We start from the raw sequence: 26,443 nt of genomic DNA, 5'->3' as shown, positions 1-26,443 counted from the left end.
CAGTGGGATTGGTAAATGTAAATAAACATTGTGTATAAAATAATAATAATTGACTAATTTGGGTGGGTTCAAAGTAACATATAGCAAGAGAACTACTATGACATGAATGTAGTTGAGGCATGAGTACAGGTGAAAGATTTTGAGTTAGAGGATGAGAATACAGATGCTAGTTGAGATTGTAGTAGGTATTCATTTTAAAATAGTGGAGGTTCCTGGCTTGTCTGAGGATTTAATAGGCTTATGTTTCTGTTTGGATCTCCTCAGTGGTGGCTTGGAGCTCAGGGTGATGGACTCAAGAGTAATTTGAAGTGAACATGACAGGAATGGCCTCCAAGGCACCAGTCCTGAGCTTTTTCCATTAGTCTGTTGTGCTCCCAAGTGTCAGGGCCTGTCAGCATGTGCCCTGAGCCGAAGCCTGTGTTGTGCCAGCCGTTAGCTTGAAGCTGATTGAAAATACCGTCATCTGAGCTCAACAAAACATTTTTTCAGAGTATCTTAGTGCCTGGTCCACGGTTGTCTGAGGAAAGCAAGTTTTAGCCCTACAGGATCCCAAGTGCAGCTGTAAGAGCATGAGCCACGTCTTGCTCCCTACCTTGGAGTCTGCCCCTCATTTGAAAGCTCGGGGTCCCCATCCCTGACTTAGTGGGGTCTCCCCTCCGTGATCCCCACTGTGGTACTTGGTGTCCTTAGTCTGTTGCTGACTCCTTGCGAGAACATCTCACTATCCTGGGTTGTCTCTCCTCATCCCTGTGTGTTCTTTCTCTGAGTAATTTCACCTCCACAGGTTGTACTGTGAAAAGAATAAGACACACCTAGTTTATAAGAGCTTTAGTTTCTGCATCTATCAAATTGAGACTTTTTTTTTAATTTGATTTTATTTTTTTAGTGTTCTAAGATTCATTATTTATGCACCATACCCAGTGCTCCATGCAATACGTGTTCTCTGTAATAACCCACCACCAGGCTCTCCCAACCCCCCACCCCTCCCCAAAACCCTCAGTTTGTTTCTCAGAGTCCACAGTCTCTCAGAGTTTGTCTCCCCCTTCGATTTCCCCCAACTCCCTTCTCCTCTCCTTCTCCCCATGTCCTCAGTGTTAGATTCCTTAATGCTCCACAAGTAAGCGAAACCCTATGATAATTGACTCTCTCTTTTTGACTTATTTCACTCATCATAATCTCCTCCAGTCCTGTCCATGTTGATACAAAAGTTGGGTATTCATCCTTTCTGATGGAGGCGTAATACTCCATTGTATGTATGGACCATATCTTCTTTATCTATTCGTCTGTTGAAGGGCATCTTGGTTCTTTCTGCAGTTTGGTGACTGTGGCCATTGCTGCTATGAACATTGGGGAACAGATGGCCCTTCTTTTCACTACATCAGTATCTTTGGGTTAAATACCCAGTAGTGCAATTGCAGGGTCATAGGGTAGCTCTATTTTTAATTTCTTAAGGAATCTCCACACTGTTTTCAAATTGAGACTCTTTTTTTTTTTTAATTAAACTTGCTTATTTTTTTAAATAAACATATAATATATTTTTATCCCCAGGGGTACAGGTCTGTGAATCGCTAGGTTTACACATTTCACAGCACTCATCATAGCACATACCCTCCCCAATGTCCATATCCCCACCACCCTCTCCCGTCCCCCATGTCCCCAGCAACCCTCAGTCTGTTTTTTGAGTTGAGTCTTTTATGGTTTATCTCCCTCCCAATCCCATCTTCTTTCATTTTTTCTTTTCCTACCCCCCAAACCCCCACATTGCATCTCCACTTCTTCATATCAGGGAGATCATATGATAGTTGTCTTTCTCTGATTGACTTATTTCACTAAGCGTAATACCCTCTAGTTCCATCCACGTCATCGCAAATGGCAAGATTTCATTTCTTTTGATGGCTGCATTGTATTCCATTGTGTATATATACCACCTCTTCTTTATCCATTCATCTGTTGATGGACATCTAGGTTCTTTCCATAGTTTGGCTATTGTGGACATTGCTGCTATAAACATTCAGGTGCAGGTGTCCCTTCAGATCCCTACATTTGTATCTTGAGGGTAAACACCCAGTAGTGCGATTGCTGGGTCATAGGGTATCTCTATTTTCAACTTTTTGAGGACCGTCCATGCTGTTTTCCAGAGTGGCTGCACCAGCTTACATTTCTACCAACAGTGTAGGAGGGTTCCCCTTTCTCTGCATCCTCTCCAACATCTGTTGTTTCCTGACTTGTTAATTTTAGCCATTCTGACTGGTGTGAGGTGGTACCTCATTGTGGTTTTGATTTGTATTTCCCTGATGCCGAGTGATGTGGAGCACTTTTTCATGTGTCTGTTGGCCATCTGGATGTCTTCTTTGCAGAAATGTCTGTTCATGTCCTCTGCCCATTTCTTGATTGGATTATTTGTTCTTTGGGTGTTGAGTTTGCTAAGCTCTTTATAGATTTTGGATACTAGCCCTTTATCTGATATGTCATTTGCAGATATCTTCTCCCATTCTTTCCATTGTCTTTTGGTTTTGTTAACTGTTTCCTTTGCTGTGCAAAAGCTTTTGATCTTGATGAAATCCCAATAGTTCATTATTGCCCTTGCTTCTGTTGTCTTTGGCGATGTTCCTAGGAAGAAGTTGCTGCGGTTCAGGTCAAAGAGGTTGCTGCCCGTGTTCTCCTCAAGGATTTTGATGGATTCCTTTCTCACATTGAGGTCCTTCATCCATTTTGAGTCTATTTTCGTGTGTGGTGTAAGGAAATAGTCCAATATCATTTTTCTGCATGTGGCTGTCCAATTTTCCCAGCACTATTTGTTGAAGAGGCTGTCTTTTTTCCATTGGACATTCCTTCCTGCTTTGTTGAAGATTAGTTGACCATAGAGTTGAGGGTCTATTTCTGGGCTCTCTGTTCTGTTCCATTGATCTATGTGTCTGTTTTTGTGCAAGTACCATGCTGTCTTGATGATGACCGCTTTGTAAAAGAGCTTGAAGTCCGGAATTGTGATGCCACCAATTTTGGCTTTCTTTTTCAATATTCCTTTGCCTATTTGAGGTCTTTTCTGGTTCCATATAAATTTTAGGATTGTTTGTTCTATTTCTTTCAAAAAAATGGATGGGATTTTGATAGGGGTTGCATTAATTGTGTAGATTGCTTTAGGTAGAATAGACATTTTCACAATATTTGTTCTTCCAATCCATGAGCATGGAACATTTTTCCATTTCTTTGTGTCTTCCTCAGTTTCTTTCATGAGTACTTTATAGTTTTCTGAGTATAGATTCTTTGCCTCTTTGGTTAGGTTTATTCCTAGGTATCTTATAGTTTTGGGTGCAGTTGTAAATGGGATTGACTCCTTAATTTCTCTTTCTTCTGTCATGTTGTTAGTGTAAAGAAATGCAACTGATTTCTGTGCATTGACTTTATATCCTGACACTTTACTGAATTCCTGTACAAATTCTAGCAGTTTTGGAGTGGAGCCTTTTGGGTTTTCCACATATGGTATCATATCATCTGCAAAGAGTGATAGTTTGACTTCTTTGCCGTCAAATTGAGACTCTTAACATCTAATTGATGAGACTATAGGGAGGGCTAAATGAGCCTTTTTGTGCAAAAGCCCCTGTCAGGTATGTGACACTACATTCTTAATAACCATAGCTCCCAGTTCAGGACAAAAAATGGCAGAAAGCAACCATTACAAGAGTAGACTCAAAGAGTATCTTGACAAAAAGGGAAACAAAATGAAATGAGTAAAAGAAAATGAAACTTAAACAAGTAAGGAAAGATAAAGATATAGGGAAAGTAAGAGAATAAATAATAAAACAATGATATAATAAGCTACAAAAATAAATAAAAGTATACTAGTAATAGTAAATTAACTAAATTTTCCAGATAAAAAGCAGCAGTTGTCAAATGGATATTTTAAAAGATTGGACTTTATGCTGTTTATAAGAGATAGTGGGAAAAAAAAGATACAAAAAGGTTGAACGTCAAGGATAAAAGGACATACAGGCAAAGTACCAACGACAGAAATTTATTGAAAGTCTATTAATCTCAGAAAATAGATTTCAGGGCAAAAATCTTTACCAGAGAAGCTAAAATGGTACATTTTACACTTGGTATATTTGGTCACAATAAAACTTTTTTTTTTTACCAGATATAGTTTGCCAGAGATAAAAAGATGAAGTTAACAATTCCACAGAAATAATACACATTTACTAATGTAGCTATAAAATATATAAATAATATTAATAGGGCACAATAAGAAGTGGAAAAATACATTATTAAAATGGTAATCTTAACACACATCTCTCAGCAATTGTTAGAATCATTAGACAAAAAAACAAACTATGGAAAATTTGAAAGTACCCAATAGTTAATGATTACACATTCTTTTCAAACACACACACAAAGATTGATCACATTAAGGAAGCCTCAAAAGAGAATTAATATTATATAGACTATAGTCTGTGACTGTAATGCATTTGGCTTAGGAATCAATTCACAGAAAGATGACAAGAAGAAAACCGGTAGATTGGTTATTGAACATTTAGTTGATAATGAACAAATTCCTAGGACAACCTTACTTACCAAAGCTGGTTCAAGATATAATAAAAAACCCAAATAGTATAATCATTAAAGAATTTGAATGAGTAGCGTAAAAGCTTTACAGAGTAATCAATCAGGCCCAAATGACTTGAAATGAGTCTCTCTCTCTCTCTTTTTTTTTTTTTTTAAAGATTTTATTTATTTTTCAGAGAGAGCACATACAAGCAGGTACACACAAGTGTCAGGCAGAGGTAGAGAGAGAAGCAGGTTCCCTGCTGAGCAAGGAGCCTGACTCGGGACTCGATCCTAGGACCCTGGGATCCTGACCTGAGCTAAAGGCAGCAGCTTAACCCACTGAGCCACCCAGGCGTCCCTTGATATGAGTTTCAACAAGCATTCAAAGAAAAGATGAATTCCAGTATTGTGTAAAACTTCCCAGATTCCAGAAAAAATAATGAGCATTCCAGTTTCATTGTTGAGGCTAGCATAACCATACAAAAACCTTATGAGGACAGCAAGAAAGGAAAATTACAAGCTGTCTTCATGAACAGGAATGAAAACCTAAAGAAAGTAATATGAAACTGAATCTAGCAGTATATATGAAAGATAATACATCAGGACCACACTGGTTTTATTCCAGCAATTAAAGATAAGTTATTATAACTTAAACAAATTCATAGATTGATTAATTAAGTCCATATAATCATTTCAAAAGATTTACATAAAAGATTTAATAAAACCCAATATCCATCAATAACTTAAGTGCGCACACAAATAGGCCAAAAAAGCTCTTTTAAACAAAAAATCTTAGCAACGTAATATATTTATAAAAGCTGATAGTATCTATTATATTTACTGTTGAAATTATTTAAGATTATTAATTAAACAAAGAAGCTTGGCTGTCACCACTTCCATTTAGCATTTCATTGGTAGTCCTAAGCAGCATAATAAATACAGAAAAGATGTTTGAATTGAAAGGAAACAAAATTGTCATTATTTGAAGATGACTGTCAGTGTAGGAAGTCTGAAAGAATCTTCTGATAAATCGGTAGAGTTAAAAATTTCTCTGCATCAAAGGGCACAAACCGAACATAGTGAAGAGGCAGATGATGGAATGGGAGAAAATATTTGCATATCGTATACCTGATTAGGGGTTCATATCCAGAATATAGAAAGAATTATAACTCAACAACAAAAAAACAAGTAACTCAATTGAAAAATGGGTTAGGGACTTGAATGAGCATTTCTCCAAAGGTGACATAAAAATGGCTGACAAACATATGAAAAGATAAGTGAATCACTAATTAGGGAAATGCAAATCAAAGCTACAAGGGGATATTCTTCACAACTATTAAGATTGTTACTATTTAAAAAAAGAAAAAGTGTTGGTGAGTATGTAAAGAAATTGGAACCCATCTTTGGTGGGCTGTAAAATTGTGCAGCCACTATGGGAAACAGCATGGAGGTTTCTTAAAAAATTAAAGATAGAATTACCAACAATTCTACTTCTGGTTATATACCAAAAGAATTGAAAATACAGCCTTGAGACATTTATACACTCATGTTCATAATAACATTATTTACAGTAGCTGAAATGTGAAGCAACTCAAGAGTCTATTGATGGATGAATGGATAAACAAAATGATTCCATATGGTATACAATGGAATATTATTCAGCCTTAACGAAGAAAAGAAATTCTGAAACATGCTCCAACATGGAGGAACCTTGAGGACATTATTCTAAGTAATAGAAGCCAGCCACAGAAAGGCAAATACTGTATGATTCTACTTATATGAGGTTATCTAACCTTCAGCTGAGGTCATGATCCCCGGGTCCTGGGATCAAGCCCCACACTGGGGTCCCTGTTCAGCGGGGAGCCTGCTTCTCGCTCTCCCTCTACTGCTCCCCCTGCTTGTGCGTTCTCACTCTTTCAATCAAATAAATAAATAAATAAATAAAATCTTTAAAAAGAAAATAACAAGTGGAAATTCAAAGGGTCAAAAATAATGAAGACACTCCTAAAGAAAATTTTAAGGTACTACTTGAGAAGATATGAGGAAGCTACAGTTAAATCCACATTGCACTGTATGGAGATAGAAATGGAATACTGAGTAGAAAACAAATGAACTATTTATTAAATAGTGGCAATTGGTTATCTCTATGTTATCTCTAAAGAATAAAATTGGATTCTTTCCTCATACTTACCAAAAAAGTCCGTTCTAAGTAGAATCAAATTAAGTATAAAGGAGAAAAACTATAAAACTTTAGAAGACAATGTGGGACAATACCTTTATGATCTCAGGGAAGGAATATTTCTTAAGATATAAAAAGCACAAAATATAAAGGAAAAGATTAATAAGTCGGGACTACAGTTATGGTAAAGATATCTGGTTATCAAAAACAAGCCTTAAAGTAGGAGTTATATGTGAGACATAACTTCTGTAGTGTTAAAATACAAAAAATATAAAGAACTCTTATGGGGTGCCTGGATGGCTCAGTCGGTTAAGTGTCTGCCTTCGGCTCAGATCATGATCTCCGGGTCCCGTGATCCAGCCACCCTATGGTGCTCCCTGCTCAGTGGGAAATCTGCTTCTTCCTTACCCTCTGCCCAGCCCCCCAGCTTATGCTCTCTCATTCTCTCAAATGAATAAATAAAATCTTTAAGAAAAATAAAAGAACTCTTACAAATCAATAAGAGACAGGCAACCTGGTGAAACATTACACCAAAGACAGGACTAGACAGGAAAAGGCATGTCAGAGAAGAAACCCAAATGGCTCGTAAACATTCAAAAAGATGCTCAGTCTTTCTGGAGATCAGGGCATTGCAAATTAAAACCACATTGCCATTTATCACCCACTAGATTGGCAAATGTTAAAATATCTGACAATACTAAGGGTTAGCCAGAATGTGGAGATTTAGGAAGTCTCTCACACAGCTGACGGAGTGGAAATTAGTGTAACCACTTTGTAAAAACAAGTTGGCAGTGCCTAGTAAAATTGAATGTGCATAACTCACGATCAGGTAATTCCACTCTGATGAAACTCTTACACATGTCCACCAGGAGACGTGGACGAGAATGTTTATAGCCACATGGTGAGTGAGAGCAAAAAGAGGGAAACAACCCAAATGTTCATCAGCCATGCAGTGGATATATAAATTATGATGTAATTAAGCAGTGAAATACAATCCGTTGATGAAAAAATGGAGGACTTACAGTTACATGAACCAATACGGATGATCCGTAACGTAATTTTAAGTGAAAGCAGCAAGTTGCAGAAAAATGTACCTAAGCCTATGTAGATTTTAAACATATGTTAAATAAATCATGTATTATTTGTACATAATTGCTGAAATGGTAAAATTAAAGACATGATTAATACAAAATCCAGGATCTAGGTTACCAGGAGAGGAGCAGGTGCGGTGGGGGAGGCGGCTGTTAGCATAAGATTCCCCCAGCAAGCTTGAGTGACTGCCATGTTTCTCTTTTTCAGGCAGAATCGTGGGTAGGTGGATATTTGTTTTATAACTTTTTAAACTGTACATACACATTTTATACATTCTGATACAGTTTTTAAATATTATAACCTGTAGTATTTTTAAGAGGTAGTGGGACATGTTTTGAAATTAGGTATTGTGGATTATTGAAGATGCACAAATTTTGAAAATCATCACCTAAGAGTCTGTTGGGAGGAGTTTTCCTTTTTCAGGTTAAGACTTCTTCATGTATTTATTAGTTTGTGAGTTCAAGTGACGGGAAAGGTACAGAGACGTTAAGTGGTGTCTCTGGCAGAGTGGCTTAAACGAGGTCTGTGGAAGGCACCTGTCCCTGCACCTGGGCCGCTTTTCTTCCTTCCTCACTTCTGTAAATATTTAGTGACCGACTGCCAAGCCCTGGGCATTGTCCTAGGGGCCCAGGAGCCAGAGAGGCCATGTGCCTAGCTTGGAGCTTCTAGCCGTTTTCGGGTTCATGCTTACAGGTTTTGTTAATCTTAGCCTCCTAACCTAACGAGATAGCAAAATTCACTTCAGGTCTGTATCATAATTTACTCTTTCTTATCGTTTTAAGGAAGTCATTTATTTACATATTTAGACAGCCTAGTTGAATGCATTGTCTGTAACATTTTCAGATTAATATATCCTTTTTGGTCTGGCCCTAGCCCAGTTAATATTCTAATTCCTGTATATATTTATTCTCAGTTTTTTCCCTTTCTGTGCATCTCAAAGCTCTTGATATGTTCTAAAATTCTTTGGAATTGACTTTGATGTACTAATTTTACCTTTCTGTGTATATTTTTGAGACTCAAAGTTGGATCTGATCTTAAACCTTGACTTTAAAGCAGTATTTTCAAAAGCATTACAAGCATTCTACTAGAGATTATAAGGTGATACGAAGGGAAACATTATTTATTTTAATAATCATGGTATTAATTTAATTTATAACTTTATTATAAAATATACATATGAAACCTGAGGTTTCATGGTTGTTCTTGCTCAGGATGCAGCTAAAGTCAAGTCTCTGTGATAATCCATCTCACATAGACTGCGTGAACTAACGGCCCAGCTGTTCTCAGACACAGCAAAATATGAAATTAATATCCGGATTACAGATGTAGTGTTTAGTTATAACGGTGAATCAAGGTATTCTCTGATGTCCTCTGTCTCCTACTTGTGTTGTAACTCAAAAAATAAGCATATGTGGTTTGGTGAGGAAGAAGCAATCTAGAAAATTCATCTAGGCCAATTGTTCAAATAACATGTTTTGTTATAGGACAGGGTCTGGACTATAAAGACGAATGAGACCTAGACTCTGCCTTTCAGGACCACCAGTTTCACAGAGATAGTCACATAAAAAGTGCACCATAGTGTGGAAAGCGCAACTGTGGAAACGTCCATGGTAAATGGGTAGCTGGGAAATGTGGTCTCTGACTTAACGGAGCCAGGAGGAAAGCCTGCCCAGGGCAAGGCTTCAAAGTAGTCTTGAGAATGGAGCAGGAAACTTACAGAAAAACAGACCGGCAGAGGGCAACATCAGAAAGGCCTATGCCAAGGTAGAGACCTATAGGAACATGGCCTTTGGGCCAAATGACAGCTCATCTCATCATTGATGCTGGTGTGAGGAGAGGTGGGAGCCAGATATGAAGGCTTTTGTAAGGACTGTGAGGGTGCGCATTTAGATCTTATTCTGTAAGGGATTATCAGCCTTTGAGAGGTGTTAGGCAGAAAAGTGACACACGGTCTGGGGCAGTGTAGAAAACAGAAGGATCAAGTCACATTTCAGCCCGTCATCCGGTGAAAGGAGGATATGGAAACCACTTAGAGGGAATGTTTAGAGTTTCTGCCTTATATGACTTTTAGGAAATTAGGCTTCATTTAGATTTTGCCCAGAATTTAATATGTTGAAGGGGTTAGTGGTAGGTGATTTGGAGCCAATATATGAAGTTTCTGAAGAAATTTATATTATTCAGTCTGTATTATTAAAAAGGTATTAATTTTCCCTACATAGTCTTTTTTTTCTTTTTCTTTTAAGATATATTTTGGGAAGAGTGATCCAGAGAGAGCAGGGGGGAGGACAGGGAGAAGAGTGTCTTAAGTAGACTCCATGCTGAGCACAGAGCTTGACATGGGGCTCAATCCGACGACCCTGAGGCCATGACCTGAGCCGAAATCAAGAGCCAGATGCTTAACTGACTGGGCCACCCAGGCACCCTGTCTTTCTCTACCTAGTCTTCCCCCCCCCCTTAAAGATTTTATTTATTCGTTAGAGAGAGCACAAGCACAGGGAGAGGCAGAGGCAGAGGCAGAGGGAGAAGCAGGCTCCCCACTGAGCAAGGAGCCTGACGTGGGGCTCAATCCCAGGACCTGGAGATCAGGACCTGAGTTGAAGGCAGTGGCTTAACCATCTGAGCCACCCAGGCACCCTTCTCTACATAGTCTTTTTTTTTTTTTTTTTTTTTTAGATTTTATTTATTTGTCAGAGAGAGAGGAGCTAGAGTGAGCACAGGCAGGCAGAGAGGCAGGCAGAAATAGGCTCCCTGCCGAGCAAGGAGCCCGATGTGGGACTTGATCCCAGGACGCTGGGATCATGACCTGAGCCAAAGGCAGCTGCTTAACCAACTGAGCCACCCAGGCGTCCCGCCCTTCTCTACATAGTCTTAAAGGCAAAGACAGTTTGCTTATTTTGTGTATTTAACACATGCGAGCAGCATATAAAAGTTCAGTGGAGATGCAGTACGGATATGACACAGAACGGCAAACAAGTTCGGTTTTTCAGTTAGAGCAGGACATATGGCAGTGCTGCAGAGTGAGTAGAATGAAATATTTACACCTTTTTGCAGTTAATACCCTTCCAAGGAAATCTCAACAATCATGATATTTAAAGGGCATTGGGTGGGCGATCATATCAGTGTATGATGAGCATCCTTTATATATGGGTTTCCAATGTGAGTATTCTGAATAACTTAATTGTGGCATATTGATTACTTTTGGGTGTATTTACTGATAAATCTGATCTCACTAGTCTTTGGATTTGCTGTATATTGTTCTACCTTACAGAGAAATGTATTAGTATGCCAGCTTATTCTCGTACCTTCGTGAATTTATAGTCAACGGGTCTGATGCTGACCGCCTGTGAATGTGAGGGCACTCATCTGTGTCTGTATACATAGCCAGACCCTTAGCACCAAATGTTCTGCCTCACATTTATTTTGGGAATATTCTCTTAATAGGCACGTTTTGGGATGTGACTTAGTCAGCTAATTTGCTAACATTCAAAAGCCATGAGCTCTCAGCATTATCTTAGCCTTTTAGAATTTTAGTCCAGCAAAAATTTCTGACTCTGATTGGGAAATTAACTATAACATCTTACCAAAAATGATCCAAAAGCATCAGAAGAGAGAGTTCATGCAAAGGGTACAGAGAGATGTTCACAAGGGAAGTTAACATTAACTTAAGAGTGCGTAGTAGAAAGGAGGGAGTAAGCATAGAAATGAAGGACCACAAGTGACCTTGGAACAACTGTAGGTTCCTTTCTCTAGGCCCAAATAATGTTGATTATAATGCATCTTAGCTTCTATTTCAAAAGATATTTTCTGCAGTTCTTGTCACCAAGTTCTTTCGAAATTCTTTTTCATTCTTTTGAAGATTTAATTTCTTATTTCCTTATTTTCTACTTTGACACAGAAATCCCCTGCAAAGAAGCTGAGCCATGCAATTAGTAAATCTTTGGGGTGCGTGCCCACCAGAGAACCCCCGCATCCTGTTTTTCCTGAGCAACCAGAGAAACCACTTGACCTTGCAAATATAGTGTAAGTATACACCTAGGTATGGACATGGGTTGTACTGAAATGGAGACCTTGCTGAATCCTTTTGGATAAAAGCAACTTTACGTAACATGAACATTTAACCTTCTGGTTTTTACTTTACGTTTGGGGGAACTCAGGACCTCAAGATTTCATGTCTTCAAGTCACCATAAATATTTACTTGGAAGCTTAGCTGCTGAGCCCAGAGCCTAAGTAATTAATAATCTCAAACAGAAACATTAATTAATATATTGAGGAGTAATTATTGAACTGCTTTTAGCAAGATTGCCTTTTTTTGTTTGTGTGTTCTCCCATAATCATTGGTAGAGATCATTTCTTCTCTGTGGCAGTAATGCCCATAGTTATTTTTAAATTAGTTTGGGCAACATGGAATTGAAAATCAACTTCATTTGCTTCTTTGTATTGAGAGAAAATTAGGAAACATAAGATTGTACTCTATAAATAAAACTAGTGTTTTATTTTTACTTTCTTTGAATATTCATGCTAAATGAAAGAAATTCAGACAGGAACCAAAAAGAGAAGTAGAGAAAGAGGAAGAGCAAGGAGAAGGAGAAATAAGGAAGTGTTAAGATTCAGCCTCTAAACTAAGATTCTTTACTCTGAATTAAATGGTGATGTTACTTGGCCTCCTGGATAAAGTCAAGAGCGGTATTGTTTTGTTTTGTTTTGTTTTTAGAGAGGGGGCAAGGGCAGAGGATAGAAAGAGAATCTTAAGCAGGCTCCACACCCAGCAAGGAGCCTGACACAGGGCTCGAGCTCACAACCTTGAAATCATGACCTGAACTTAAAGCAAGAGTCAGATGCTTAACCAACTTAGCCACCCAGGTGCCCCAAAGTCAGTGGTTGTTTTTTTTTTTTAAAGATTTTATTTATTTATTTGACAGACAGATCACAAGTTGGCAGAGAGGCAGGCAGAGAGAGAGCAGGGAGGAAGCAGGCTCCCCGCTGAGCAGAGAGCACAATGTGGGTCTCGATCCCAGAACTCTGGGATCATGACCTGAGCCGAAGGCAGAGGCTTTAACCCACTGAGACACCCAGGCGCCCCATCAGTAGGTTTTTGATCATTATTAGTCTTTATTGGGCATTGACAGGTTTTTCTGTTGGAGTAGACATCTGTTTTCTTTTACCTCCCTCTAAAACACTTAGGGTTCTTGATCTTTTATTTTCTTTCTCATTCAATAATTTGAAAGACTTTTATTAAAATAGTATATACATATAAATTAGAAATTTAATAATACAGAAAACCATATAATAAAATACAGCACATCCTCCCACATTTCCTTGTGCTTTTTCTAGGTTTTTGATCAGTGAGATCTCTTTGCATTTGCATAGTAACTTGTTTCAGAGCCATTTATTGGATGATGTGTCATTCTCCCACTGACCTAACGTGCCACGGCTGTCATAAATGAAGCGTCCTATGTGCGTGGTCTGGTTCTGGGCTCTCCTGTTCCTGTGGCCCAACGGCCTGTCCTTGTGGCAACATCATACTATCTTAGTGACTACAAGGGGTTAAATAATATTTTTAGGAGGGTCTTGTCTATACTTTGCCCTTTGCTCTTCCATATAAATTTTAGAATCGGCTTATTGAGTCCCTCACAAAATTCTGTTTGGATTTTGATCAGAGATTCATTGGATCTAGAGATCGAATTGGGGACAATTGACGTCTTCTGTGTCCTGAATGTGCTCTCTCTTTCCATTTATTTAAATGTCATTTTGTGCTTTTCAGTAAAGCTTTACAATTTTCACCGGAAAGGTATATACGTTAGATTAATTCTTCCATACTTTTTTTTTAATGCTTCCATAATTTTAAAGATTCTTCTGTACATTTGTTGATGTTGCACATGTGCCTTTTTTTCCCTACAGTTTTTTTTGAGATATAATTTATATGCGATAAAATGCACCCACTTAAGTGTACAATTCAATGAGTTTTGGCAAAAGTATGCAGTCATGCAAATGGTGTTTTCATGGAATTATGTTTCTCAGCAGTGTATTGCTGGTATATGGAAATGCAAATTGTTTCTGTATCTTAATCCACTATCTGGTTATCTTACCTGATGTACTCATTAATTCTAGTAATTTGTACTCCGATTTTTTTGGATTTCCTATAAATAATTATATCACCTGCAAATAATGATCATTTTGTTTTTTTCCCTCCTACTCCTTGTAGTTTTAAATATTAATCATGCTTTTTTTTTTCCCCTTTTGGTCTTCTTGCACTGGCTGAACCTCCAGTGCAATATTGAACAGAAGTAGTTTGGTAGGCAATCTTCTGTTGTTGCTAATCCCAAGAGACAACTCTCAGCATTCATTTAGTGTGTTATTTGATGTAGGTTTTGTAAAAACTGTTTATTAGGTAAAAAGAGCTTCCACTGTATGCCTCATTTCTAAGAGTGCTTTTTTTGGGTCATGAATGGATGTGGAATTTTATCAAAGACTTTTCTGCCTTGAAATGATCATGGGAGTTTCTTTATTCTATTAATATAGTGAATTATATGAAATTTTTTTAAACAGCCATATATTCCTGGAATAAACACAAGTTGACTCTCCTTTTAATACACTGCTAGGTTTCATTTGCTAATGTTTTGCCTAGATTTTGCCCGTTTAAAAGTTAAATTGTCCTGTAATTTCCTTTGCTTTATTTTCTTTTTAGGGCAAAGTTTGCCCAGTTTGTTATCTTAAAAAGTTGAAGAGCATTCTTTTTTTATGTTTTTTGAAACATCTTATTTAAAATTGGAATTATTTGCTCCTTCAGTTTTTGGTGAAATTCACCAATGACATTATGTCTGCCAAAAGGCTCCTTTGTGGGAAAATTCTGAACTGTGAATTCTATTTTTAAAACAATTATAAGACTTAATTCTTATTTCTTTTTGAGTCACTTTAGAACATTTTTTATTTATAGGAATGTGTCAGTTTCATTTGAATTTTCAAAGTTATTGGCACAAAGTTCATAACATGTGTCTGTGGTGTGTGTACTAATGTCCCTTTTAAATTCCTCTTTCATATATTTATGGTTTTTCTCCCTCTTTGGTTTTTCCTTAAACACATCTTGCCTTAGGTTTGTCCTTTCTATTGGACTTCTAGAGGACTAACTTTTGGTTTTGATGATTCTCTTACTGTATGCATTGTATTTTTGAATATTATTTGTTTCCAACCTTATCTTTATTATTCCTTTTGTTATCGTTTCTTTGGATTTATCTTGCTACTCTCTTTCTAACTTCTTTTTTTTTCTTTTTTTAAGATTTTATTTATTCGACAGAGAGCAAGAAAGCACAGGCACAGGGGGGATGGCAGAGGCAGAGGGAAAGGGAGAAGCAGACTCCCCACTGAGTAGGGAGCCCAAGGCGGGACTCAATCCCTAGGATCATGACCCAAGCTAAAGGCAATTGTTCAACCAGCTGAGCCACCCAGGCATCCCTCTTTCTAACTTCTTCAAAGATATGGTTAACTTACTCATTTCAGGTACCCCCTCCCCACAATATAAGCATTTTAAGATTATGAATTTCTCTCTGTTCTCTCTGAGTATGCCCAATTTTTCTTATGTAATTGTGTATCGTTCTAAATATTTTCAAAGTTATGATAAGAATTCTTCTTTAAAAATACTATACTTTGGGGGCACCTGGGTGGCTCAGTGGGTTTAGCATCTGCCTTCGGCTCAGGTCATGATCTCAGGGTCCTGGGATTAAGCCCCGAGTCGGGCTCTCTGCTCATCGGGGAGCCTGCTTCCTGCTCTCTCTCTCTGCCTACTTGTGATCTCTCTCTCTCTCAAATAAATAAATAAATAAAATCTTTAAAAAAATACTATACTTTATTTTTTCTTTTCTTTTTGTTTTAAAATTTCTTTTGTTTTTTTTTTAAAGCAATCTCTGCACCCAGCATGGAGCTCACACTCCCATCCCTAAGGTCAAGAGTTGCACACTCTATGAGCTAAGCCAGCCAGGCACCAAAGCAGCATACTTTCTTAATTTCCAAACATATGAGGATTGTCTAGTTGCCTTTTTTGTTATTAATTTTTAGTTTAATTTTATTTTGGTCTAATAAGTGGTCCGGACTATTCAATTCTTTCAAATTTGTTTTGACATGCTTATTATGTGTAATATATGATCCAGTTTTTATTACGTTCCTAGTAAGCCTGAAAAATAATGTTAATTCTGTGCTTGTTTGATTTAGAGTTCCTGGTGAGTGAATGTATGTCCGTTAGGTCAAGTTCGTTAATCCTGTTGCTCATATCTTCAAAACTATACATATTTCACTAAGAAATTGAAAATTTATTCTTATCTAGTGACTATCTTTGTTCCTAATAATTCTGTTTGTTCTCAAATCTATTTTATTTGCTAAACATCTTTAGTGTCTTTTGCTTGTATGAGCCTAGCGTAACTTTCCCCATCCTTATACTTGTAACTTTTCTGTGTCCTTAAGGGTTCAGGATGCTTCTTGTAAAATTGTAAGTGGATTTTAAAAATCTAGTTGGACAACCTGTCTTAACTGGTGAGTTTGGTCCATTTAAATGTATTACTATAATATTGTTATTATTATAATTAGTCACTATAAGTAAAATGGCTTTCATTATTGCTGCTATAAAAGTATTACTACTGTGATAATTGGACTTTTTTCTACTATCTTATCTTATGCTATTTATATTTTTTAAAATTCCCCTTTATTTGCCTGCCCCACCCTGGTCACCCTTTCCTCAGGGATAATCATTCTAATATGTTCATTGTACATCTTTTTACCAGGACATATTCTTGAAAACGAGGTAGCATTTTGTACGTTCTTTTAAAAAATTTATGTTAAGCGGCACTCGGCAGATTTTACTTACCCATTCTTCCTACCCAGCTGCCTCCACAGTAAACGCTGCAGTAAACCCCTCCGATGGACTGGGCAAGAGTTTCTTTAAACCGGGGGGTCCTAAATTAATGTATATCCTGACCAGAGGAAGAGTGTTGGGGAATCCGTTACTTTAGTGTAGACCTTCCTCTAACCTCTCCCATCTGAATTCAGGCCCCATTCGGCGGCCTCTCCCTGCTGTGCCTGAATTCAGACACTTTTGGATCAGTTTCACTAGCAAGTCACCTTCACCAGGCCTAGAAAAGAGGAGTCTTGGGCTGCGTGGTTTTGGGGAGGGGACCGAAAGAGACAGGAGGTGTTCTGCTTCTTACGTGGACTTTCAACCAGCCCTCTTATTGGTAATGCAGCCCCTCTCCGCTCTTTCGGAGGCACCAAGCATCTCTAACGACTGAGCGCTCCTGATCTTGTCTCAGGAGGACTCCATGTCCCTTGTCTCAGGAGGATTGAACCCTCCCTGTCTCTAGTTTCTGTTGGAAGTTTAGTATGAATTCAGGCTAGGACTGAGAGTTTTGAGTATTGGAACCTTGAATTTTTGTTATAGATTCTTACCATTTTATATTTGCCTCAAGTCTTTTTTTTTTTTTTTTAATACTTTATAGGTCAAGTTGTGGTTTCCTGTGTCTTTCCTAATCCTGTTACCTTTTCTCACCCCACAGAGTAGCCGCTAACATTATTTTGGTATTTATTACTCTATACATGTTCTTATACTGTTACCAGATGTTCATGTACCCATAAAATAACATATTTTTTTAAAACTTTGTATAAATGGTTATGCTCTACATATACTTTTGTTAAGTTTATTACTTTATTAAATAGTGTGTTTTTGAGATTTACCCAGAATCTCAGATGGCATTCCAGTGAATGACTATACAATAAGTAGTCCATTCTCCTATCTATCGACAGACATTGGACTTGTTTCTAGTTTTTCACTACCATCTAGAATGCAGCTGCAAGCATTCTTATACAGAGAATTCCTCTAAGGTATGAGTGTAACTGCTGGGTCCAAAGATAGGAATATCACATAATCAAGATAGATTAGGTGATAATGCAGTAGAAAATTAACCCCCACGCCTCCTGGTTCAACACATGGATGTTTATTTGTCACTCATGCAAAGTCCCTCACGGATGGGAAGGACTCTGGAACAGCTGAACTAGGGACAGTGGCTCAGTGGTTTAGGCTGCTTCAGTTTTTGGCTCCTCATCTTAATGTGAGGCCTCATTGATTCCTGCAGCAGGGGAAGGGAGCCTATGGGGAGCTCACACCCATCTTCCTGTATTCAGAAGTGACACGTGTCATTGCCCTTACAACTCTACCTAGCTTCACTGGTATGTCATCTTCCACATACCTAGGAGAGAGAGGAGAACTAGATATCGGTCAGCTCTAGTAATATATATGCAAGTGTCTTCATCTTTACTCTGTGTTACCAGACTAGGCATTACCTAGAACTCAGATTTTATATTTCAAGTATTTATTAATCTAAATTATTCCCAAGGCAAGAATATAGTCAGCAGGCCAGTCAGAAAACACAATATAGTGGCGCCTGGGTGGCTCAGTGAGTTAAGTCTCTGCCTTCGGCTCAGGTTATGATCCCAGGGTCCTGGGATCAAGTCCCGCATCAGGCTCTCTGATCAGTGGGGAGCCTGCTCCCCCCCCCCCCCCGCCTGCCTGCCTGCCTGTCTGCCTACTTGTGATCTCTGTCTGTCAAGTAAATGAATAAAATCTTAAAAAAAAATGTTTATTAAAAAAAGAAAACACAATAAAGCTTCCTTTTTAGATTTTGATGAAACTTTGAGCAATTAATCCTATTTGGGTTGACTAGACAACTTTTAAAGTCCCTTTCAACTTTGAATTTCTCTGTTTTGTAGATTTTTCTTCTATATTCACATGTCACTGGGTCCCAGATTTCGCTATTGTCAGGGTCACTCGGCATTAAAAACCATAGATTACCAAGTCACTTTCATTCTGGGTTAGGTCAGCTAATGATTATTCTGGGGGTGGCCTGCAAATCTATCTTGAAAAGTTTCTTAGTGGATCTGATCAAATTATGCAACCACTTCATTAGAATATAAATGGTTTTAGCTGTATGAACAAGCTAGTAATTCGGTATTAAGCATCCAACATACATATAGAATACAACTAAAATGTATGAACAGCAATTCTTAACTCTTGCTGAGATTTTTTTTTTTTTTTAAGATTTTATATATATATTTTTGACACAGATAGAGCACAAGCAGGGGGAGCAGCAAGCAGAGGGAGAGGCAGGCTCCCTGCCCAGCAGGGGGCCCAATGCAAGGCTCAATCCCAGGACCCAGGATCATGACCTGAGCCAAAGGCAGCCGCTTATCCAACTGAGCCACCCAGGTGCCCCTGAGATTCTTAATTGTCCATTCATTTAGCAGATATTTACTGAGAACCTTACAGGTACTGTGCAGGGTGCAGATGGTACTCACACAGTGTTTTGCTTCAGTCCATGTACGTTTGAGCGAGTGAGGTAGGCAGTTTCATAAATGGCTGCGTCTGCGGGCTTCCACAAAGAGTTCGAGGTAGAGCTCTAAAGAGGAGAGATCTGGGAGGAGCGGGCTGCTGTGCATTTCCAGTCATGATCAGGAAAAGAAAGTCTCTGTTTTGTACTGAGAGATGAAGGTGGGCCCAACATTTGAATGCTTAAAAAGTCAGCAAACTATTTCATTTGAGTAGGATCATGATTATTTTAATCATTGTTTTATTATATGAATATTAATTATTTTACAGCATTCTTTTTTAGACAAAGAATGGATAGTTATCTTGCACTTCAGGAGTCTTTACACATCGTAGGTATTACTTTCAAACACCTAAGTTGTTTATATTTGTTTTACTAAATACTAGTGATCTCGGTTCAGATGAACCCCATCTACTGAAGGGGTTAGGACGGGGGATAAAAATCCAAGGGACTAGATGACCAACCTGATTGAGCCTTCCCCTAGGCATTGCTCACAATATTTAAAAGATGGGACCTGCTAGAAAATCTGACCTTTCCCCGCTGGATCTTTCTCAGAGTAGGGAATAAGGTATCTTACTAAAGTTTTTAAAGATCAAATTTGTTAATTTTTTTTCTTTTTTCTGGCTTCCATTTCATGTTTAACATTAATGTTTTCATCTCAAAATTATAAGGATACACCTGTCTATAAAAAATTTCTTATTTCTGGATTTTTTCTTCTTTTTTTGTTGTTGTCAGCTATGAGATAGGAATTTAAGGGTATTTCTTTCCCAAAATGGATAGCCATTTATCCCAACTCCATTATTTTCCTGCTGATTTGTTGCAGTTTTTTAATTTTGCTTTCCTTTTAACAATTAATACTCACCTTGACAGTCTGAGAAATAACATAAAGCACATATGTGTCTGTATCTGTAAAAGAATTCTATACAAGGCGTCTTTACGTTATAGTCTGTCTTCATCTTACTGGCAGGCTAAGAAAGGCTTTTATGAAGAATAACATTTATAGTAAAGCCTAAAAGATGAATAGAGATTAGGTGTGTTCAGCATCAGTGGAGGAATATTCCCAGCAGAGGGGAGCAGTAGGCCAGAGAGCAAGGGGAAGGCAGCAGAGGGGGCAGAGGCAACCTGAGATTTTGGACATGATACTGAATTGAAGGGTTTTTGATAGTAGAGAGAGAGGTTGAATTTTGCATTTTAACAAATCACTGCCTGCTGTGTAGAAGTCGGGAGTGGGGACAGAGGTGAAAAAGAAGAAGCCAGCTAGACGAGTTTTGTTTTTTTTTTTTTTCAGAGGCCAAGTGAGAGATGGTGGAGCTTTGGACTCTCATGGTGGTAATGAGAAAAGTTTGTGAACACATAAGGAATTTTAGGTTTTACCATTATTGACTCCCAGCAATAAAATAAAAGCTCCAATGGAAATGTGGGACAGGAATTGAAATTAAGTATGAGATAAAGTATATTTTAATGTTCATTGCTTACATTTTATGTTGACATAGAGATTTTTCCAGATAATCATAAATTCAAGTGTTGGTATTTATTGAGCACCTATGCTGTTCCAAGCCCTTTGCTTACCTCTTTTGTGTACATTATTTCATTTAACCCAATGGCAACCTTCGCAATATGAATACTGTTCACCTCTAATGGGTCAGGAAACGGCATTAGTGAGTTTCAGTGACCTGATTATGCAACTCAGAATGATGGCGTTGGGACTGGACTCCACCCCCCAGACTCTTTCCACTGTACCTCACTTTCCCATCAGGTAGACCTGGGAAGAAATTTTCACTGTGGGTCTACACAGTAACTGAACGATTGAGCTCTGTGGTTTGTTTTGGAATCAAGAGAGGACATTGAAGAGTCTTATGTTGGTTGATTGAAAAATAGAAGGGAGGCAGTGTGGTATGATAGAAGAGAAACCAGGTTAAAAATAGAGACATCTGTTGGCTTTACTGGTGATAATAGAATTTAATTATCTCAGGATATTGTTTAAGGTTAATGTATTTGAAAGTACTTTTTTAAAAAGATTTTATTTATTTATTTATTTGAGAGAGAGAGCATGCACATAGGGAGGGGCAGAGACAGAGGGAAAGGGAGAGAATCTCAAGCAGACTCCACGCTGAGTGGGGAGCCTGAAACAGGGCTCAATCTCATGATCCCGAGATCATAACCTGAGCTGACACCTAGAGTCGGATGCTTAGTCAGACTGAGGCCTCAGGTACTCCTGAAAGTATCTCTGAGAGGTTAGGATGCTATCATACTGGATTCTAAACTTTTAAACTCTTTTCCTTAGACTTAAGTAAATTATATCGCAAAAATGTAACCACAAGGGCTGGGACTCTGTCTTATTCTTTACTGAGCTCCCTGTGCCCAGAATAGTTCCTGGTGCTTGGTAGGCATTCAGAATGCTTTGAATGAATGATTGAATGAATGAATGGCACTAGCCTGGTTTATATAAACAGAACTTCTACCTCATCCCCTCCTCCGCCCTTTTATGTTTGTTCCTTCAGAAAATGGTCACGTATAGGTCAGGTACCTACATTAAGTCTCCACTAGATGTCAGGCATATTTCCTTAATTGGTTCATTGTGTTTTGTTTTGTTTTTTCTTATCTGGTGAGTTGAGAATATTAAGTAAACAAGATTTTTCAAATAAGCCTCAAACAAAACCAACTCACTTATCATCAACACTAGCAACTTCCCTTATGAGTCTCTGAGAGAAATTAGTCGTTTCTTTCAGTCCAAACATCTTTATAAAACTTTCTGGCTCTTGATGTCTATAGACTTTTTTGCTAGCCTAATTCAAGCAATTTGTTGTTGCTTAAGATCTAATTATCTAACCACACAGTCTTTATACCTAATTTCTTTAATTAGTGGTTAATCACTATTATATTTCAGTTTATGGTTATTTATTTCTGAGAGATGGCAGAACTTCCCAGTGTTGGCTTAGTGTATTTATTCCTCTTGATTTCGTCAAGGAGAGAATGACCAGCATCCCACTGGACACCTGGGATTGATGTGCTCTCCTAAACAGAGGTTGGCAAACTACAGCCTGCGGGTGAAGTCCTGCCTGTTGCCTGTCTTTTGTGGCCCAGGAGCTGATAATGACATTTTTAAATGGTCAAAGAGAAAAAAAAAAAAATTCATGAAATAGAAAGAATAATAACAATATTTTGTGAAAATTATATGAAACTCCAATTTCAGTGTTCATAAATAAAGTTTTGTTTGGACAAGCCACACTTAACTCCTTTATATATTGTCTTTGCTTTCAGGCTACAGTGGCAAAGTTGAATCTTTGTAATTAAGGTTGAATGACCCTCAAAACCTAAAATATTGTACAGCATAGGAAATCTAGTCAGTGGTACTATAATAGCGATGTCTGGTGACAGATGGGAGCTACACCTGTGCTAAGCACATCAGAATGCATAGACTTGTTGAATCACTGTATTGTATACCTGACGCTAATTAACATTGTGTATCAACTATACTTCAATTAAAACAACAACAACAACAAACCTAGGATATTTACTGTCTGGCTCTTTAGAGAAAAAGTTTTGCTGACCCCAACTCTTAAGGAAGGGTTGATAAAAACTGCAAATTTAGGGGTCTTTGTGCTTTTTGATATTTTTTTTCTGAATTCTCATCATCATCTTTGATGGTTCAGGCTGTTTTTTCAACCGAAGGGTGAAGGTTAATTGGTAACTTCTTCTGTTGAAGCAGTTGGATAAAGTTTGTTACCTAGAAACCAGACTGCCTTATTGTTTCTTGCTGCTTATGCATATATAAATATGTAGCCAGTTTGAACAGCTGAGCCAACCAGTTTTTTTCCATACTTTGTCTCAAAACAGAATTAACCTAGATAATAAAAAAATCATTATTTAAATGATAGTTATAATTAAACACTTTAATATGGCTGTTATTTGTTCTATTTTAACTGCTCTTCTATTTAATGCTTATTAGACCGTCTATGCATTATTTTGATTTGATCAAAACAAAACTGTCCTTTTTAAAATTTCAACTTCAGAGATTTTTTTTTAACTTTAGACAACTATGCTTGAAACATCTCATCCTTATAGTATTTGTGAACCTTTTTGTAAAATATGAAAATTCTGTTTATTTTTATTCTTATTCATGATGACTTTAAGTAAATCAGTACAAATTTGTGAGACCAGGAATAATGTAAGACCATGTGTAAAAACCTGTGAAATTTTTAAGACTGTATGAAAAAACAACTACTCGATGAAAAAATAACTCCTTATTTATTTTGTTTAGATACCAAAGTGCATTTTTGTGATGCTTCTTCTTTTTTTTTTTTTTTAGATTTTATTTATTTATTTGTTGGAGAGAGCACGCGCGCGAGCACAGACAGAGTGGTAGGCAGAGGCAGAGGGAGAAGCAGGCTCCCTGCCGAGCAAGGAGCCCGATGTGGGACTCCATCCCAGGACACTGGGATCATGACCCGAGCTGAAGGCAGCCGCTTAACCAACTGAGCCACCCAGGCGTCCCTTGTGATGCTGCTTCTTTTAAAATGATGGATAAATCTGGATTTGGAGATTCCTTTTGTGACAAGAATGCTTCTGGCTAATTGTCCTGTGCCAAACCGAATGCATTGTTAGCAGCTTTTTGTATAAGCCAAATTTGGGTGTTTTCAAAGAGAGTTATTAACTGGCTTGAACTGTATTCCCGAACAAATTGTAGGGTGTTACAGAATTTATAATGTTGATATGTTGGTCTGGATTGAAATCACTGTCTCCCACAACTATTTACTGACTATTGTGACTGAGGCTCTGTGCATGTTGCTGAGTGTAGAGTCTCATTTGAGAAGACTGACAAGATGATACTTTTCTCTTAGATTGCTAAATGAATCTGATGTTTTAGTCACTTGAAAGGAGTGTCAGATTCATTTTGGGTGTCTTGGTCTTTGGAGATTGAACCTATTTAGAAGGTTATAATTTTAGCTACTTCCAACAGGTAAGTGTTATACTTTGACTCTTAGATCATAGCTTATCTGATACTAATTCTGTCTTGCACTTTGCTGTAGTGATTTTGAAAAACCTAGGCAATGGTGACGTAACCTGCCCACCACTGGGCCAACAGATACCTTTTATTTCAGGTCTATCTAATTTAATCTTTGGAGGGGAAAAAAAAGCTGCTTTTTATTCTCCTGTTCAGATAGCCTGGAATATGAATGTTCTTATGGCTCTTCAGGGTCACGACTCATCTGATACTAATTCTGTCTTAACATTTTGCTGGGATGATTTTGGAAAACCTGGCACCTGAGGAATACAAGAGATTCTCTTAAGGCGTTGAGCTTCTCTTCATCCTGACTTGCGTGATGTCTCTTTGGCTCCATTTCAGGCTGAAGGTCCCAGTTAATTACTCTCTTCTGGGGTTAGGGCACTTGCTAAGCCTGGAAGTATATCTCTCCAAAAAAGAAAGAAGGTCCGCAGAGAGCGCTGATACTAAGGGTCATGTGTCGTGTAAGGTGGTCCTAGAAGTAGGATGAAGTTTTTGCCTGAACTTCAGTGTGGGGGGGGGGGTACACACGCTCTTGAACCACACATGTGTATATATGTACGTGTGTGTGTGTGTGTGTGTGTGTGTGTGAGGGTCAGGTGAACAGCACATGTGGTAACTGATTATGCTGCACTAAGGAGAAACAGTGTTATTTAATACAATAAAACACAGCGTTTAATCCTAGGAGGGTAATTATTTACAAGTGGCTGTGACTTTGGTCTACTGAGTTTCACCTCCCCCCCTTGAGATTTTCTCACTCTGTTTACCATTATCGTAAAGTACTGTGCTTCTAAACTCTACATTTAACATGGTCTAAACACCATCCCCTGGTTTTTTCTCTTCTTTTCATTGTGGTAAATACACATAACATGAAATTTACCATCTTAACCACTTTTCAGGTGAACAGTTGAGTAGTATTAAGTATATTTATATTGTTGTGAAACAGATCTCCAGAAGCTTTTCAACCTGCAAATCTGAGACAACCTATCTATTAAACATCAACTTTCCTTTTACTACCAACCCGTGATAACCACCGTTCTACTTCTATATTCTATGAATTTGAGTACTTTAGATACCTCATCTAAGTGGAATCATTTTTTTTTTATTTTTTTTTTTGTGACTGTCTTATTCTATGCAACGTAATGTCGTCAGGGTTCATCTGCATCATGGCCTGTTTTAGCACTTAGTTCGTTGTATGTATATGTCACATTTTGCTTGTTCATTCCTTCGTCAGTGGATGTTTGGTTGCTTTCACCTTTTGGGCTAATCCGAATAATGTTGCTCTGAGGATGGGTGTACCCATAACTCTTTGAGACCCCGCATTCAATTCATTGAGCTATATGCCTAGAGGTAGGATTGCTGGATGTTAATGGTAGTTCTACTTTCAGTTTTTGAGGAATCATTGTGTTTTCCATCATGGCTGTGCCATTTTACATTCCTATGAACAATGTGCAAGGGCTCCAGTTTCTCTGTACCCCCACCAACACTTGTTATTTTCTTTTTTCTTACTGCTGTTTTATTTAAAGTAGTTGGCCTAATGGATATGAGGTAGTATCTCATTGTGGGTTTGCTTTGGCTTTTCTTTTTTTAATAGTTTCATTGAGATACAATTTACCTACCATAAAATTCACCCACTGTGACAGTTAAATAACTCGTAATGAATTTACATGATTTTGTAACCATCACCATCATACAGTTTTAGAACATTTCTACCATCCAAAAAAGTTTCCTGCTGCCTATTTTTGATCAATTCCAGCTCCCACTGGTAGCCCCAAGGCAACCACTGATATACTTCTTATTTCTATGACTTTGCCTTTTCTAGCAATTTCTTATAAATAGAATAATATAAAATGTAGTCTTTTGTTTCTGGCTCTTTTGTTTGGCATAATATTTTTAAGGTTTATCCATATTGCATCAAGTATCAGTAACCTTTTAAATCAAAAACCTTTGATTTTTTTTTTTTAAAGATTTTATTTATTTATTTGACAGAGAGAAATCACAAGTAGATGGAGAGGCAGGCAGAGAGAGAGAGAGAGGGAAGCAGGCTCCCTGCCGAGCAGAGAGCCCGATGCGGGACTCGATCCCAGGACCCTGAGATCATGACCTGAGCCGAAGGCAGCAGCTTAACCCACTGAGCCACCCAGGCGCCCAAAAACCTTTGATTTTTGATTGTTGAAAATACCTATTTATATGAATATACCACACTTTATTTATCCCTCAGCAGTTGTTGGACGTTGGTTCATTTTCAGTTTTTGCCTGTTGTG

At 37.9% G+C, this 26,443-nt stretch overlaps 1 protein-coding gene across 12 annotated transcripts in view; it reads left to right on the top strand.

Annotated features, from left to right (window-relative positions):
- Positions 1–26,443, top strand: part of DTNB (dystrobrevin beta) — a 236,288-nt gene that overhangs the window by 110,899 nt on the left and 98,946 nt on the right. For all 12 annotated transcript variants that reach the window (XM_082745106.1, XM_082745101.1, XM_082745109.1 and 9 more), the window contains one exon: positions 11,709–11,833. In XM_082745106.1, coding sequence (XP_082601232.1) covers positions 11,709–11,833 — 125 coding nt within the window. The remainder of the gene's footprint in view (positions 1–11,708; positions 11,834–26,443) is intronic.

The sequence above is a fragment of the Mustela nivalis genome, assembly GCF_964662115.1.
Source record: "Mustela nivalis genome assembly, chromosome: 8".
Lineage (NCBI taxonomy): Eukaryota > Metazoa > Chordata > Mammalia > Carnivora > Mustelidae > Mustela > Mustela nivalis.
Note: the sequence above shows the minus strand (reverse complement) of the source record. Positions and strands in the feature narration are given on the sequence as shown.